The sequence below is a fragment of the Phyllopteryx taeniolatus genome, chromosome 14, assembly GCF_024500385.1.
Source record: "Phyllopteryx taeniolatus isolate TA_2022b chromosome 14, UOR_Ptae_1.2, whole genome shotgun sequence".
Lineage (NCBI taxonomy): Eukaryota > Metazoa > Chordata > Actinopteri > Syngnathiformes > Syngnathidae > Phyllopteryx > Phyllopteryx taeniolatus.
Window position 1 is genome coordinate 16,109,510 of NC_084515.1, and position 12,182 is coordinate 16,121,691.

At 43.8% G+C, this 12,182-nt stretch overlaps 1 protein-coding gene across 2 annotated transcripts; it reads right to left on the bottom strand.

The window, feature by feature from the left end:
* Positions 1 to 1,306: 1,306 nt before the first annotated feature.
* On the bottom strand, positions 1,307 to 6,726 carry asb10 (ankyrin repeat and SOCS box containing 10). 2 transcript variants are annotated; one of them, XM_061798369.1, is made up of 5 exons: positions 6,231 to 6,726; positions 5,099 to 5,366; positions 3,922 to 4,426; positions 2,474 to 2,587; positions 1,307 to 1,862 (listed from the first exon to the last, which is right to left on the bottom strand). In XM_061798369.1, exons 1-5 carry the CDS (start codon positions 6,553 to 6,555, stop codon positions 1,677 to 1,679), a joined length of 1,398 nt encoding a protein of 465 aa, XP_061654353.1. In that variant the 5' UTR covers positions 6,556 to 6,726; the 3' UTR covers positions 1,307 to 1,676. The 2 variants fall into 2 exon arrangements, with proteins under 2 accessions (XP_061654353.1, XP_061654354.1); XM_061798370.1 differs by having other exon boundaries at positions 5,478 to 6,373.
* Between the last annotated feature and the right edge of the window lie 5,456 nt (positions 6,727 to 12,182).

Below are 12,182 nucleotides of genomic sequence, written 5' to 3' on the forward strand. Positions count from 1 at the left end.
ATTCAGCCTCTGACTTTTTGGCCGTCCTGAGAGGCGGCCGTTTCCCAGTAGCCCCCCCCCCCCCCCCCCCCCCCCCCCCCCCCCCCCCCCCCCCCCCCCCTTCCCCTCAAAGAAGTCCTTCCCCTTCTATCACCGCCGACCACACCAAGCCAATCAGCTATTATTAATTTTGATTGATGGTTAGCAATTACTGCGGATTCAAAACAACCAAACCTTTTGTGCTCCCCCCCCAAAAAAAAAAGTGTGGAGGGGAGGAGAGGCAGATGTACCCCCCCCCCGTCCACCTCCCATCTCCCTTGGCCTATTCTCCGGGGGGGGGGGGGCAAACAATGCGTTTGGCCCCGGATAAAGAAGTGCTGCAACAATTGTTCCCTGGAGGGAGATACTTTGGGAAAATTAGATTCAGATAAAAGGCGTGCATGTGCGAGGTCAACTGCAGCGTGGGTTTGCAACATGGCCAAAGTCACCTTTGTTTGAAAGGGGAGTGGGGGGGGGGGGGGGGGGGCTGTATGCTTCTAAATTGATCCCCCCCCCCCCCCCTCCAAAAAAAAAAAAAATAAATTATTATTTGCGGTAGTACAGCATGGGGCAAACTGAAAAAAATAAACCAAAAAAAAAAAGCCTTTTTTGGTCTCGAGGCAATAATGGGAGATCATGTCAGCTTGTAAATGGCCACGATGATGATGATGATGATGATGATGACGATGAAGACGATGATTAGCCCCATTGAGTCGCGCGGGTGGCCGAGCTCTCCAAACGCTCGTCTGATTGCGCGCACGACGCCGACATCATTTCGCGGCCCCCGCGCCCTGGCGAGCTCGTGCTCGTCGTTGCGGCGCGCGTGCACGTGGCGCAGAACGTCGCTCAGGCCTCCCCTTCCTTGAAATGCGATTTTCTTTTCCAGGGGCATCCGAATAAATAAGAATGTCACGGAAAACGTCATTTATTTCAGTAGTTCGAAACTACTGCACTGATATGGATTTCAGTCCACACCAATAGTGCATGATTTGATTTGATGAATTGTGATGCACTGCAGTCTATAGCTTACAGCGAAGGAAAACACCAAACACATTTCATGCAATGATATTACATAAGAAGCAATCTAAACATGTTGGTACATATACATTTGGTATAAATTGGCCTCCAGAAAATAACTTTCCGATGTGTTCAATTAATGAGTTTGACTTTTTGAATGGAACTACTGAACTTAATAAACTCTTGTACAATCTCCAGTCGTTTTTTATTGTGCTTGGAAAACATCCCAAATCAGGTAAAAACGTCAAGTAAAAGCGAAACGAAACGAAACTGCATTTGTCCCCATTTTTAAGTTTATTCAAGATATGAACGCTTACAGTTATAGTCTGGGAATTTGGCAAATTGAGACGCCACACAGTGGACAATTACATCAAAATGAGAAAATTTACAGGTAAAAAACAAACAAACTAGAAAGTCAGTTTACTATCAAGTACTTAGGTAAAACGTCATTATTATAGGAGTGAGATTAAAATGGAAACATGGCAGTGCGCTGGCAATACTTCATCACATCGAGTCTCTAGTGCCCTCTGGTGGTACAAAATGTAATGTGCTAAAAGCTTGAAGTCAAGGCCAACAAAGCAGCAATATTGATTTCTAGCAGCAGCAAACTCTTCGTCAGGACTCTCAGTGCTTCAAGGTGCTTAGTGGACATAACCTCTGTAATCCAGGAGCAAGTAGTTCTTGATAAAGGTGGGCAGCTGTAGTCCCGGGACCACCTTGTTGAGTCGACCTTCCAGGAAAACCCTCAATTTACAGCGTGACAAGTGTTGCAGGGAACGAGGAGTCCGCGCCAGGGAGAAGACAGACTCGTAGAACTCCTTGTGCTCCTGGTTGAGAAGACATGCACGAAATTGCTGTAAATTCAAGCTGTGATCCACAACTTCTTTTGTTAAGGAAAAGTATTTTCACTACTCGAGGAGATGACACAATGCTGATTAAGCCATTCAGCTCCTCTGTATTCGTCCGTATCTTATTTTTTTTATATTTAGTGAATGCCCTATTCCTTTCCCTATTCAAATTTCATTTGATGACGCACTGCAAATGACGGCACGGAAATGACACGTCCTTCAAAACATAGTAAAAATGGTGTAGAATCACATATAAGGGGCATAACATGCATTGCTTACATCGTATGGAAGCGACGGCTTTGTTCTTTTGTTGTAATGCAGAATTCCATCTTAGGGGGGGGGGGGGGGGGGCGCCAAAAGTTACATACTATTATAGCTTTAAGCGTGTTTTATATATGAAATGCCAGCCAGCAAATTTGGTGCTTGAAGTAGAAGCAAACACACACATACACACATTTATTTGTTATCATCGTGTGGGGTCTCACAAATGTAAAAAAATCAATTATGATGTTATGAATCGATATTTGTGTACCCCTCCAAAGTCCAATATTTTGTACAAAGCAACGGTTTACACCCACTGGTAAACTTGCCTGAAAGACCTCGGGGGGTACAGACTCGACCCAGGTGTCGGTGACTTTGAGGTGACTGTAGGCGTTGAGCAGGACTTCGATGGTGCGTGGAGATTGAGAGCAGTGCCTCAGAACCTGAAAGTGAACATCACAACAGGATTCAAACTATAGCCATTATCTCGAGTTGGTGAGCAAGCGCCATAGATTCAAAAAGAAATCAAGTAATTAAACACTTGTGAAATGAACAGATTGGGGCTCCCTCAGGGGGTTTAACTGGAAATTATGCAATTAGTGCTAATTAATCTCCTATTAACACTTGCCTAATTAGGAAGCAGGCGTTTCGTTGGGTGCACTCGTAGTTGCGGGTGTGCTTCCTGCAGCGAGCGCAACGCTTGCGTGTTGTGTCAGGAAAGGATTGAGAAGTTGAGAGGTCTTGGAAATGAGACTAAGTCAAAGTGTTCAAAGTGCAGCGCGCACAAATGAGACACCTTGATGGTTCATTAGCAATTGGATAATCATGGACTCCAAACCCATTTCAAAACTAGAATGGGAATATCCTAACAACCTACATTTGGTTGGATCGGCACCATATTGGATGAGTTAAAAAAACCAAAACCATTTATTTCCTTTAGTATGAAGAGGTCTTCATTATGTACTGCGCTATTTGTGTAAATGTAGAAAAAGCCCTTCGTTGAAATAAAAAAAAGTGGAACAACAATTGGTTATTCTTGGCCCATGTCCCAAAACTCCACAAAGAAATCGAAAACGGAACTTTTGTGTGTAAATGGGCCAACAAATACCAGCAAGCGGCGCAGTTCGGTTCGCCATCGTACGCTTTGGATGGATAAACCTGGTGACGTTTGCTACAGAAACTGCATGACATCATCGTACACCAGAGAGACTGTCCGAATAATTCAACCCAAAAAATAAAAACAGCGCAGACTAACGACAGTCATTAGATTTCCCGTCGGCCAATCAAGGGACAGCAGTGTGTGAAGCTCCTCCCTCCACGGACATACCAAAAGCGTACCATCGCGACCGGCTGCCCAACAAAAGCCGTACAGAGGATCCTCGTTTACAACAGTACCGACGTACGACATTTGGAGGACATTACGAACGCCGCGGAATGAACGATCACGATCACAGCGGCGTAACAATAGACTGTCGAGAAGGCGGACTCACTTACTACACTTACTGTTTCTGATTCGATTGTTTCGTATTCATGGCATACAAGTGTTTGTCATAAAAAATATTTACTGATATTATGACTTTCATAGTGCATTATCGTAGGTTAGTAACACACCACTTGGATGCAAATTTGGATTACATCGTCTGTCCTAAAACCGAGAACCGCCGGTACTGACGAGTGGGACGGTTCAGGTCGCATATTTTGGGACTGTTTACAACGAAAATGCAACAAAAATGTGTGCTAAACTGAAACGCAAACCGTTCGAGTGGAGTTTTGCTACCTTGGGCAGCGCTCCAGGCCACACCCGGATGGAGCCGTGGTTGAGCAGGGCACGGACGATCCTCTCGGGACCGTGGGCCAGCTTGTAGCACACCACCTTCAGGATGTTATGCATGGGCGCTTCGCCGCCGTAGTCCATGTCGTTAACGCTGGACCCGTTGGCCAACAGCAGCTCCACCAAGTCTGCGTTGACATTCTTACACGCCATGTGCAGCGGCGTGTGTTTGTCCTGGTCCGTGGTGTGGATGTCGGCCCCCGCCTTCATCAGCGTCCGGCACAGGTCGAAGTAGCGCCGGAGGTCCTGCAGTTCTTGCGGCTGGGCGCAGGCGGCGTTCAGGGGCGTGAGGCCTTCGTCGTTCTTTTTGTCCACGGCGGCTCCGTAGCGCAGGTAGAGCTCGACGTGATCGACGAGACCGTTCCTTGCTGCCACATGCAAGGGAGTGTCGTCTTCATCCACGGTGCGTCCGTTGATGGCTGCGCCATACTGAAGGAGATACTTTGCACAGCTGCAGACGGAGGTTCAGATGGCGATGGCGACGAAATGGTTTACAGAATAATCGTGAGCTAATGTTCGACACACGTTTTCTAAAATAATTGTTACTAGCTTCTGTGAGAGTAAACAGCTGCTTTCATTGGCTCCTCTTTGTATCCTGTGATGCAGCGTGTCATTAGCGATAGCATTGGGAGCTAGCACGATGAAAGATACCGGTAGTTGTTATTGACATGCTTTCACCTCGCTGGCATATCCTAACTGTGAGGTAATATAATGTAAAGAGATCTCTTAACTGTCACGGTAGCATCTTCTTTCCAGCACTTTTTGCTCCATTTGTAAAATGTGGTTAGTGTTGCCGATTGTATATTTTTATATTCAAATTAAAATTGGTTGTTTATATTCTGTATATCATCAAATCTTTCAATATTTGTTGCATAATATTTGTTTCTCCAAAATTGGGTGATTAAAGTCTATTTGGTTTTTTTTTCTAAATTCATTTGTCACTTTAAATAATTGGTTAAACGATGTACTGTAAGTTATGAAAAAAAGGAAAATGAAAACAAAAATGACAAATTGTTTAGCAATGTCATATCATAAACATGATAATTGTGGTCACTACATGACGATTTTGAATCATTTCGAATTTGCCAGTAATATATTTATGGTTTTGCTATATAATACTCACTCGATGGACTCCGGGTTGGAGCACAAGTGCAAAGGCATCCGGCCGTCCTCCGAGACCGCATTGGCGTTGGCACCGTGGACCAGCAGCATTTTGGCGCACTCTGGCTCGCAGTGCACGCAGGACCCGTGCAAGGCGGTGATGCCGCCCGGCGCCAGGTCGACGCCGGCTCCGCGTTGCAGCAGGAGTTTCAGACACTCGGTGAAGCCTCGTCCGGCCGTGATGTGAAGCGGCGTTGTCAGCTCCTGCTCGTACGTCAGCGACCAAAGTCCTGCCGAAACAAAGAATGACAGTCAGATTCATAGTTCAACCACGTATAGAAAGCACACAAGTACTGTAATTATTTCCACTGGCAGTGCTCAAAGCTGTTTGAAAAACCTACGCAAGCTTGTGTAGTTAAATCTGAAGTTCGTCCACTCGTCTATGTTGCTGGTGTCGTAAGTGGCGTCGATCAGGTAGACGTATTCGTCATCGTCCATTATGCTGACCAGCGTCAGCTCGTCGCCCACGAGCAGAGAGTTCCAAAACTGCAACACGCAACCTGTGGCCTTGGCTGTGGCGATCACGTCGTTGCGGAACGTCTTTGGCTTGTGCCATTTCACCTTAGGTGCTACGTAGGCCATTGCTGTGCCTAACTAGTTCAGGACGAGTACTTGTCCCGGAGGATAAACTTGGTCATGTGTGTTGTTTGCGCGGAGGCTATTTCAGGTCGTCATGTGATATGACCCAGTGAACCATGCCAGAGCAGATTCGAGCCAATCTTCAGTATAGCACGTAAGCACCTACCAGTCAAAGGATATAACCACTCTAAAACGGCAATTCTTGACCTGACCTGGAAACTGTCAGGGATATAGGGTATGATAATACATTTAGGACTATTAGTGAGTGATTTTCTCATGATACGCTTCTAAAAATAATGCACTCCTGTGTTTGAACACCACATCCTGTTGAGTTGCAGGTGGGCATGCAGCTCATGATTTGCATACGTTCGCAGTCTATTGTAACAAAGAAGTCAATGCCATGCCCTCCATGAATGCGGGTCTCTTGAAAACACAATCCTCGTAAATGAGGCTACCACCTACCACGTGCCAAATTCCGAAACGAAATCCTAATGATGACTGATGTCGTCTCTTACCCTCCCCCCGGGCGACCCAGCGCATCTCTCCGCCCTGCGGCTCGATGATGAGGCTGGCGGTGGATCCTCGAGGAAAGAGGCGCCGCACAGCCTCCAGGTCGCCTGTGTACAGAGCGTTTTGGATAACCACGTCTCGGCACACAGCTGGCTTCGTCGCGGCGCTGGAGCTCAATGGCGTCCTGTCCCAGGCCTCCTTCTTCAGCGCGTAGCTCAACGGATGATGGGAGGCCACGCGCTGCTTGTACTTGTGTCGCTCCAGCATGTCCTCGTCCAGTTGGAGAGAGCGCAAAGCGGTGGACGTGAAGACGAAGCTGCCTCGTGACATGCTGAAACAGCTTCGCCTCGCAAAGGAGGACAGTAGCTGAATACAGTGTCTGGTGGTCGAGTCAAAGAGAAAGCAAAGTCTCTAACGTTGGACAATGTCAATCGGTGTGGCTAGCTGCTGCTCAGCGCTGGTTGTTTTGATATTTGGTATGAAGCCCTCCCTGCAGACTGACACGGGACGCTATTTTGATCTCACGTGTAGGTCCTCAGGCCTTTGGCCGCAGCAGACACAGCTAGGAAGCTTTGCTGGCCGGCTGCCATCGTGACTACTGAGGAAAAACAACAACAACAAAAAAGATTCAGTCAAAGGCCATATCAGAAACAAAATAATAGCGGGTAGGGATTGTGATAGCGTTAGTAAGTAAACAAGATAATGACAGTTGTTAAAGTAGCATTAAGCTACAATCGGCTTTCTGCTCCTGAACTCTCGCTACTGGTATGAAGTGAACAAAACATGGTCATCAAACACTAAATGGATCTTTTTGACATACAACCATAACGCCAAGGCTATGCTAACACAACAACTTGCTTTGACTATGTACTGTATTTATCAAACTCAACTTTGGAACTGCTTATGTTGTTAATTTTGACAGAAGAAGATGCTTTTAAATGATAGACTTAAGTGGAAGGGAGAACCTTCACAGCCGTGCGCACATGGGAGAATATGGACCATGGTGTATACTGTATAATGCACTCTCGACTAGATGATCAGCACAGAACAGCACACCACACACATAACCTGTATCTCCACCGACGAGTCTCCTTTCCCAAACCAGATGTGTTGTCGTATCAAAAATTTCCCGTGAGAGTCAACAAAGTGCCTCAGGAAGTGAAGACTGCCAGAAAATACAAAGAACACAAGCTAGAAGAAGCTTGGCTAGGTTAGCTTATCTGGTAAACTCCATTGTGGTTGCAAACTCTTTTCATCATTTTTTATAGCGGTGAATGATTTGTGAGACATGCAACACGACCAGTTGCTCCTCTATATTTGTTTTCCGAGAACAACAAAGGGTTCAGGTTGCTTCCTATCAGGCTCGGCCAAACTCTGATGACCACACATAAAGATTCCTCACATGAGGATCCACGTCACAAGATCGTCGCTCAAAATAGTCAAGAGACGTCATAAATCAGGCCTTTGATGACTTTCATCGGTAGACTGGAAAAATGCTCAAATTCGGCCTGATTGTCAGCGTGTCTGCCCTCCATGTTAGATGGAGACAACTGTTTGTTTGTAAAATATTGTTAAGCTACTCAGTCTTTTTCCTCCTCTTTGACGAGTCTTAATGGCTTTTATGTATCCACACGACTCCCTGCATCGGCGCATTAGGCTGAATGACTAGCCACCGCTGCGCGTCTGCCCCACGTGAAGTGTTCTGATGGAGAAGGGACGGTGCATAATTAAGCCTTTTGCAGCCTGCTCACCAGGCACCCGGCTAATATCTCTTTTGAATGATGGGCCAGCATTTCCTCAACATTGTGGCGATATCCTAGCCACGATCAGAGTGGATCGAATGTATGAACTGCAAGGCTGGCACCAACAAAATGACGCAATTTTTATCATTAATTTGCCCACGATTGTTTGAGAAACAGAGAAATAAATCTGACAAGCCTTCTGACCTCAACTCTTAAAATACAACTATGTCTTCAATGTTAAACTGTAAAAATAAGACAATGCTTTGATTATCCTTCATTGATTGCAGAGGGGAAATTCCAGTCAATTCCAGTGTTAGGACTGTGCGAGCTGGCAACATTCCTTACTAGACCTCAGTTTAGCAAGCATCAGGATTCAGGATATAACTCTCAGAAGAACAAGAATGCTTACCTGGAAAAATGTATTAAGGGATGCCTGTTGATTCCCCTAAAAGTGCACCGCACCGTCCGCCTTTCACTTTGCACGCCACTGTTTACTTTTTGTATGGAATGCGCTGTATAAATACATTTACCTTGCCTTGCTTTCCATGGTGGCGATGTAACCTGAATTTATACACAGCTCGTAACCTATGCTACCTACCGCTGTAGTAAAATCATAATTACAGTAAATATTTGCATGAATAACCCCTTCCTGGTCATAACCATAAAGGTAGCCTCTGCTTACACTTAACAATTTTAAAATATTATTTAAAACACTGCCTTTCTGATAATACAGATTTTATGATAGTGATGACAGTTTGGTCTCTGGTTTGTAATTGATCTCAACGGGAAATTTAGTTTGGAAGTTCGACTTTGACTGTAACCATTTGCAAACACAGACGACAAGCTAGCTGCGTCCCATCTATAGCTCAACGACACTTCCTGCTTTTGAAATCAAAGTCATTTATTTTACGTTACAGTTCGGTAATGGACGCCACATTAAACTGAAGACGAGTGCGAGTTTCAAGTTTGAGAACACACATTACCCGAGACTCGGAATATTGTTTTCTGTGGCTGAAGTACGTCCTTTTAAATGATACACATAATGAGTTTATAATATGCATCGGGGCTACCTCCTCTCTACTTTGATGTCTTCCAAATGGCCCGGGTGTCATCAGCAAAACATGTAGGCACTTTCCCGCCTCATTGGCTCCCAAATGTATTTTAAATATCATTCCTTGTAACACAATTATTTAAAACGCTGAACTAAACACTTACTAATGGGGGGAAAAAGACGGTGACTTCAATAGATTCATTTCTCAAATGGTTGGCCTTGGTGTTTTTTTCGTGTGTGTGTGAAGTCGAAGCAACTCTGATGACAACAACAAAAAAAGAAAAACATCAATAACATGCCCCCCCCCCCTCCCCCTGTGGACATATTTGGTTTCTTTACATTACCCGCCACAAGCAGTATAGCTTCACAGGTTTTCTGCTTTCTGGTCAAGCGCCTTCCTCGCCCAAGGCGATGAGAGGCCGAACATTAGTCCTGATGAAAGCGAGCCACCTCATTTATGCAATCATTGGCAATTAGTTCCCTCTGATTATGTGCCTCTTAATGCTGTTTGAGTACTGTGGCACACATACAGAGAGAGATTTAAATGCAGCCCTCCTGCCACACTCTGGAGTCATTTAATATACTGTGAGCGTGATGAAATGTAATTAGTGCAATATCAAATTTTGCAGTTTAATTTGTTGCTAATTTTAGGCAACATTGCTGGAGAAACTGTAGGTTTTCATAGCATATGTTTGTTGGAAAAAGAAAACTGGCATTTGTTGATAACTTTAATAATTAATTCACAGGCTACAACACATCAGCAAATATCCGAGTGCACTTTAAAAACACGACGGTGAAAAGAAGACGCTAACAGGACAAACCGTCAACGGTCTAATCTGAATTTAGAGCAAAGTGGAAGCTTATCAATAACGCATACCTTCATCTTGTTAGCTGCCCATGCTATACGGCTAACACTAACACGTCGCTTCACAGCAAACAAAGAGGAGCCAACGACAAAGCCGTTCACTCTCAAAAGACACAAAATGACAATACAAAACAGTAGCAAAAATTTTTTTTACGGGTTTTCAGTCAATTGTAAACCGTTTCATCGCTAGCCTCCATAAAGGGTGTCAAGTAAAAAATGTGCAAAGAAACGTATGAAAAGTAGAAAGCAGGCTCACACCCAAAGACATATTATAGTAAGGAGTGAAAGATACTAATACTAACAATAGAGCCAAACTAAGTATAAAGGACCTAAACGGAAAAGGGTATTGTTAACCAGAGCTTGACGTTAGCCTGGCAGCCAGCTAGCTAATTCAACTTGAATCACAACCTCAAATTATTCAGTTAACAGGAACTGCTAACATTAGCTGATAGCATTAGCCACAATGTATTGTGTAACATTGTACACTGTGTTGTCTTTGTATTTGCTTTTATTTTGGTTAGTTTTACTGTGCTTTCTGCTGCCAGGGTGACATTGCAAAGGAGAATCTTTTCTCAATTGCCTGACTTGGATAAATAAAGGTTAATAATAATAATAATAATAATAATAATGCAGCACACTTCAGACTTGTTAAAGAAGTTAAGAGAGTGTATAGTGTTTTGTTTGTCAATATGTCTGTGGTTATTTTACTTTTATACTAGAATGATTTAAGAATGTTAATGAAGAAATCCCATCTCACCTTTTCGTAAGCTTCTGTCGTGGGCCTAAATAAAGTTTTATGATGGTGACAGTTTGACTTTTGATCTGATTAATTCCCATTATTTCTTTTGGGAATATTGAAATTTGAACAGATTCTAGGCCAACAAACATCCTGGAATGGATTGTGCTCGCCCATCGTGGTTCCATATTCTCTAAAATAATAAGAAGCTCAATTAATTTATTGTCATTAAATTGCCTTTTGATAGTCTATCAATAATGGTTTCTATGGACGCATAGTTCCATAAAAGCAGTCATCAAGGCTGAATGTAAATCCCCCCCATGTCTCTTTAGGATGCTTGAGATGTTGCTGGAGAACCTAAATGAATTTATAGAGCATTAAATTAAACCGCAGCGCCGAACTACTCTGTGCTTGTGTAATTACATTTCTATATTGTTTGAGCGTTGGGTCCCAGTCCACACAACGCAACGCAGATTCCAATTGTCTCTCGATGCACTGATCAACATGCAAATAGCTCTCTGCTTCATGGTGACAATAGGGAGGTTCATATTTCAGCGTTAATAGTCTCGGATAACTTTAACCATCGATCACAACCTCATTTCATTGTGCTAGCGGTTAATACGTGCTTCCCTGCCAAGTGGAACATTTTCTGATGATGTGCTCGCAACACAAAAACAAGGCAAGCCAGCCCAGGCTGTGCATCAGTCACTAATGCACCCATCCGTAATATGTTCCATAGCAGCGTGCTTAACGGAGACAGCTAGCGTATTGACTACCACTACGCGTGGGCGCAATCTTGGGAAGGCGAGGGACTGTGTGAAATATAAAAATTTCATTTCTGTTATAATCATGAACAAAGTTGCTGGCATCAAATATTATATATGACCCTCAAACACTGTTTTCAAGAATACTGAGTAACATGTTTAAATGGTATATCACCGATACAAATAGTATACTGTACGTATATCAGGGTTTTCCAAACTTTTTCAGCTTAAAAAAAAAAAAAACAAACACAAGTAGCCACAATATCAACACATATTGCACATAAACTAATGATAATGAATGCAAATATGCCTGCTGGATGATCAAGTAATCCACTCAGCAATTCACTCTGACAAGTGGCGACCCAATAGAAATGACCTTTAACCCATGTTGTCACCACATTCAATTTGGGAACCGCTAGTACAGATGTCATGCACATTGCACAACTTAATGTGTCGTTATCCTTCACGACATGAGACGCAAATTGGACTCCAGAAACTGCTGATGTCATTACCCTGTAATCAAGTTGACGATGTCGTCCAAATTAACATACAAAGCATGGTTAAGTGGTGTACACAGTACTGTACATACATATCGTTTTCTTAACCGATTTTGAACATTTGACTGAACCCACATGACGTGTAGAAAAATCTGTGTGCTCTCCGATCGTGTGTGGCGTAAGCAACCGTGCTTACCAGTACTTGAAAAGTACCGCGATATAGTAACTTGCCTCAGAAAAACGAAACGATACTCCATGTTTTCAGTAGCGGTACTTCAGCGCAGTTCAGAAGATAGCGAACA

Coding starts and splice junctions, on each gene's coding strand:
- asb10 (XM_061798369.1), bottom strand. CDS start 6,555: ATGTCACGAGGCAGCTTCGTCTTCACGTCCACCGCTTTGCGCTCTCTC. Junction 5,367..6,230: donor CTGGGTCGCCCGGGGGGAGG/GTAAGAGACGAC, acceptor TTGTTTCGGCAG/GACTTTGGTCGCTGACGTAC. Junction 1,863..2,473: donor TACCCCCCGAGGTCTTTCAG/GCAAGTTTACCA, acceptor CTTCTCAACCAG/GAGCACAAGGAGTTCTACGA.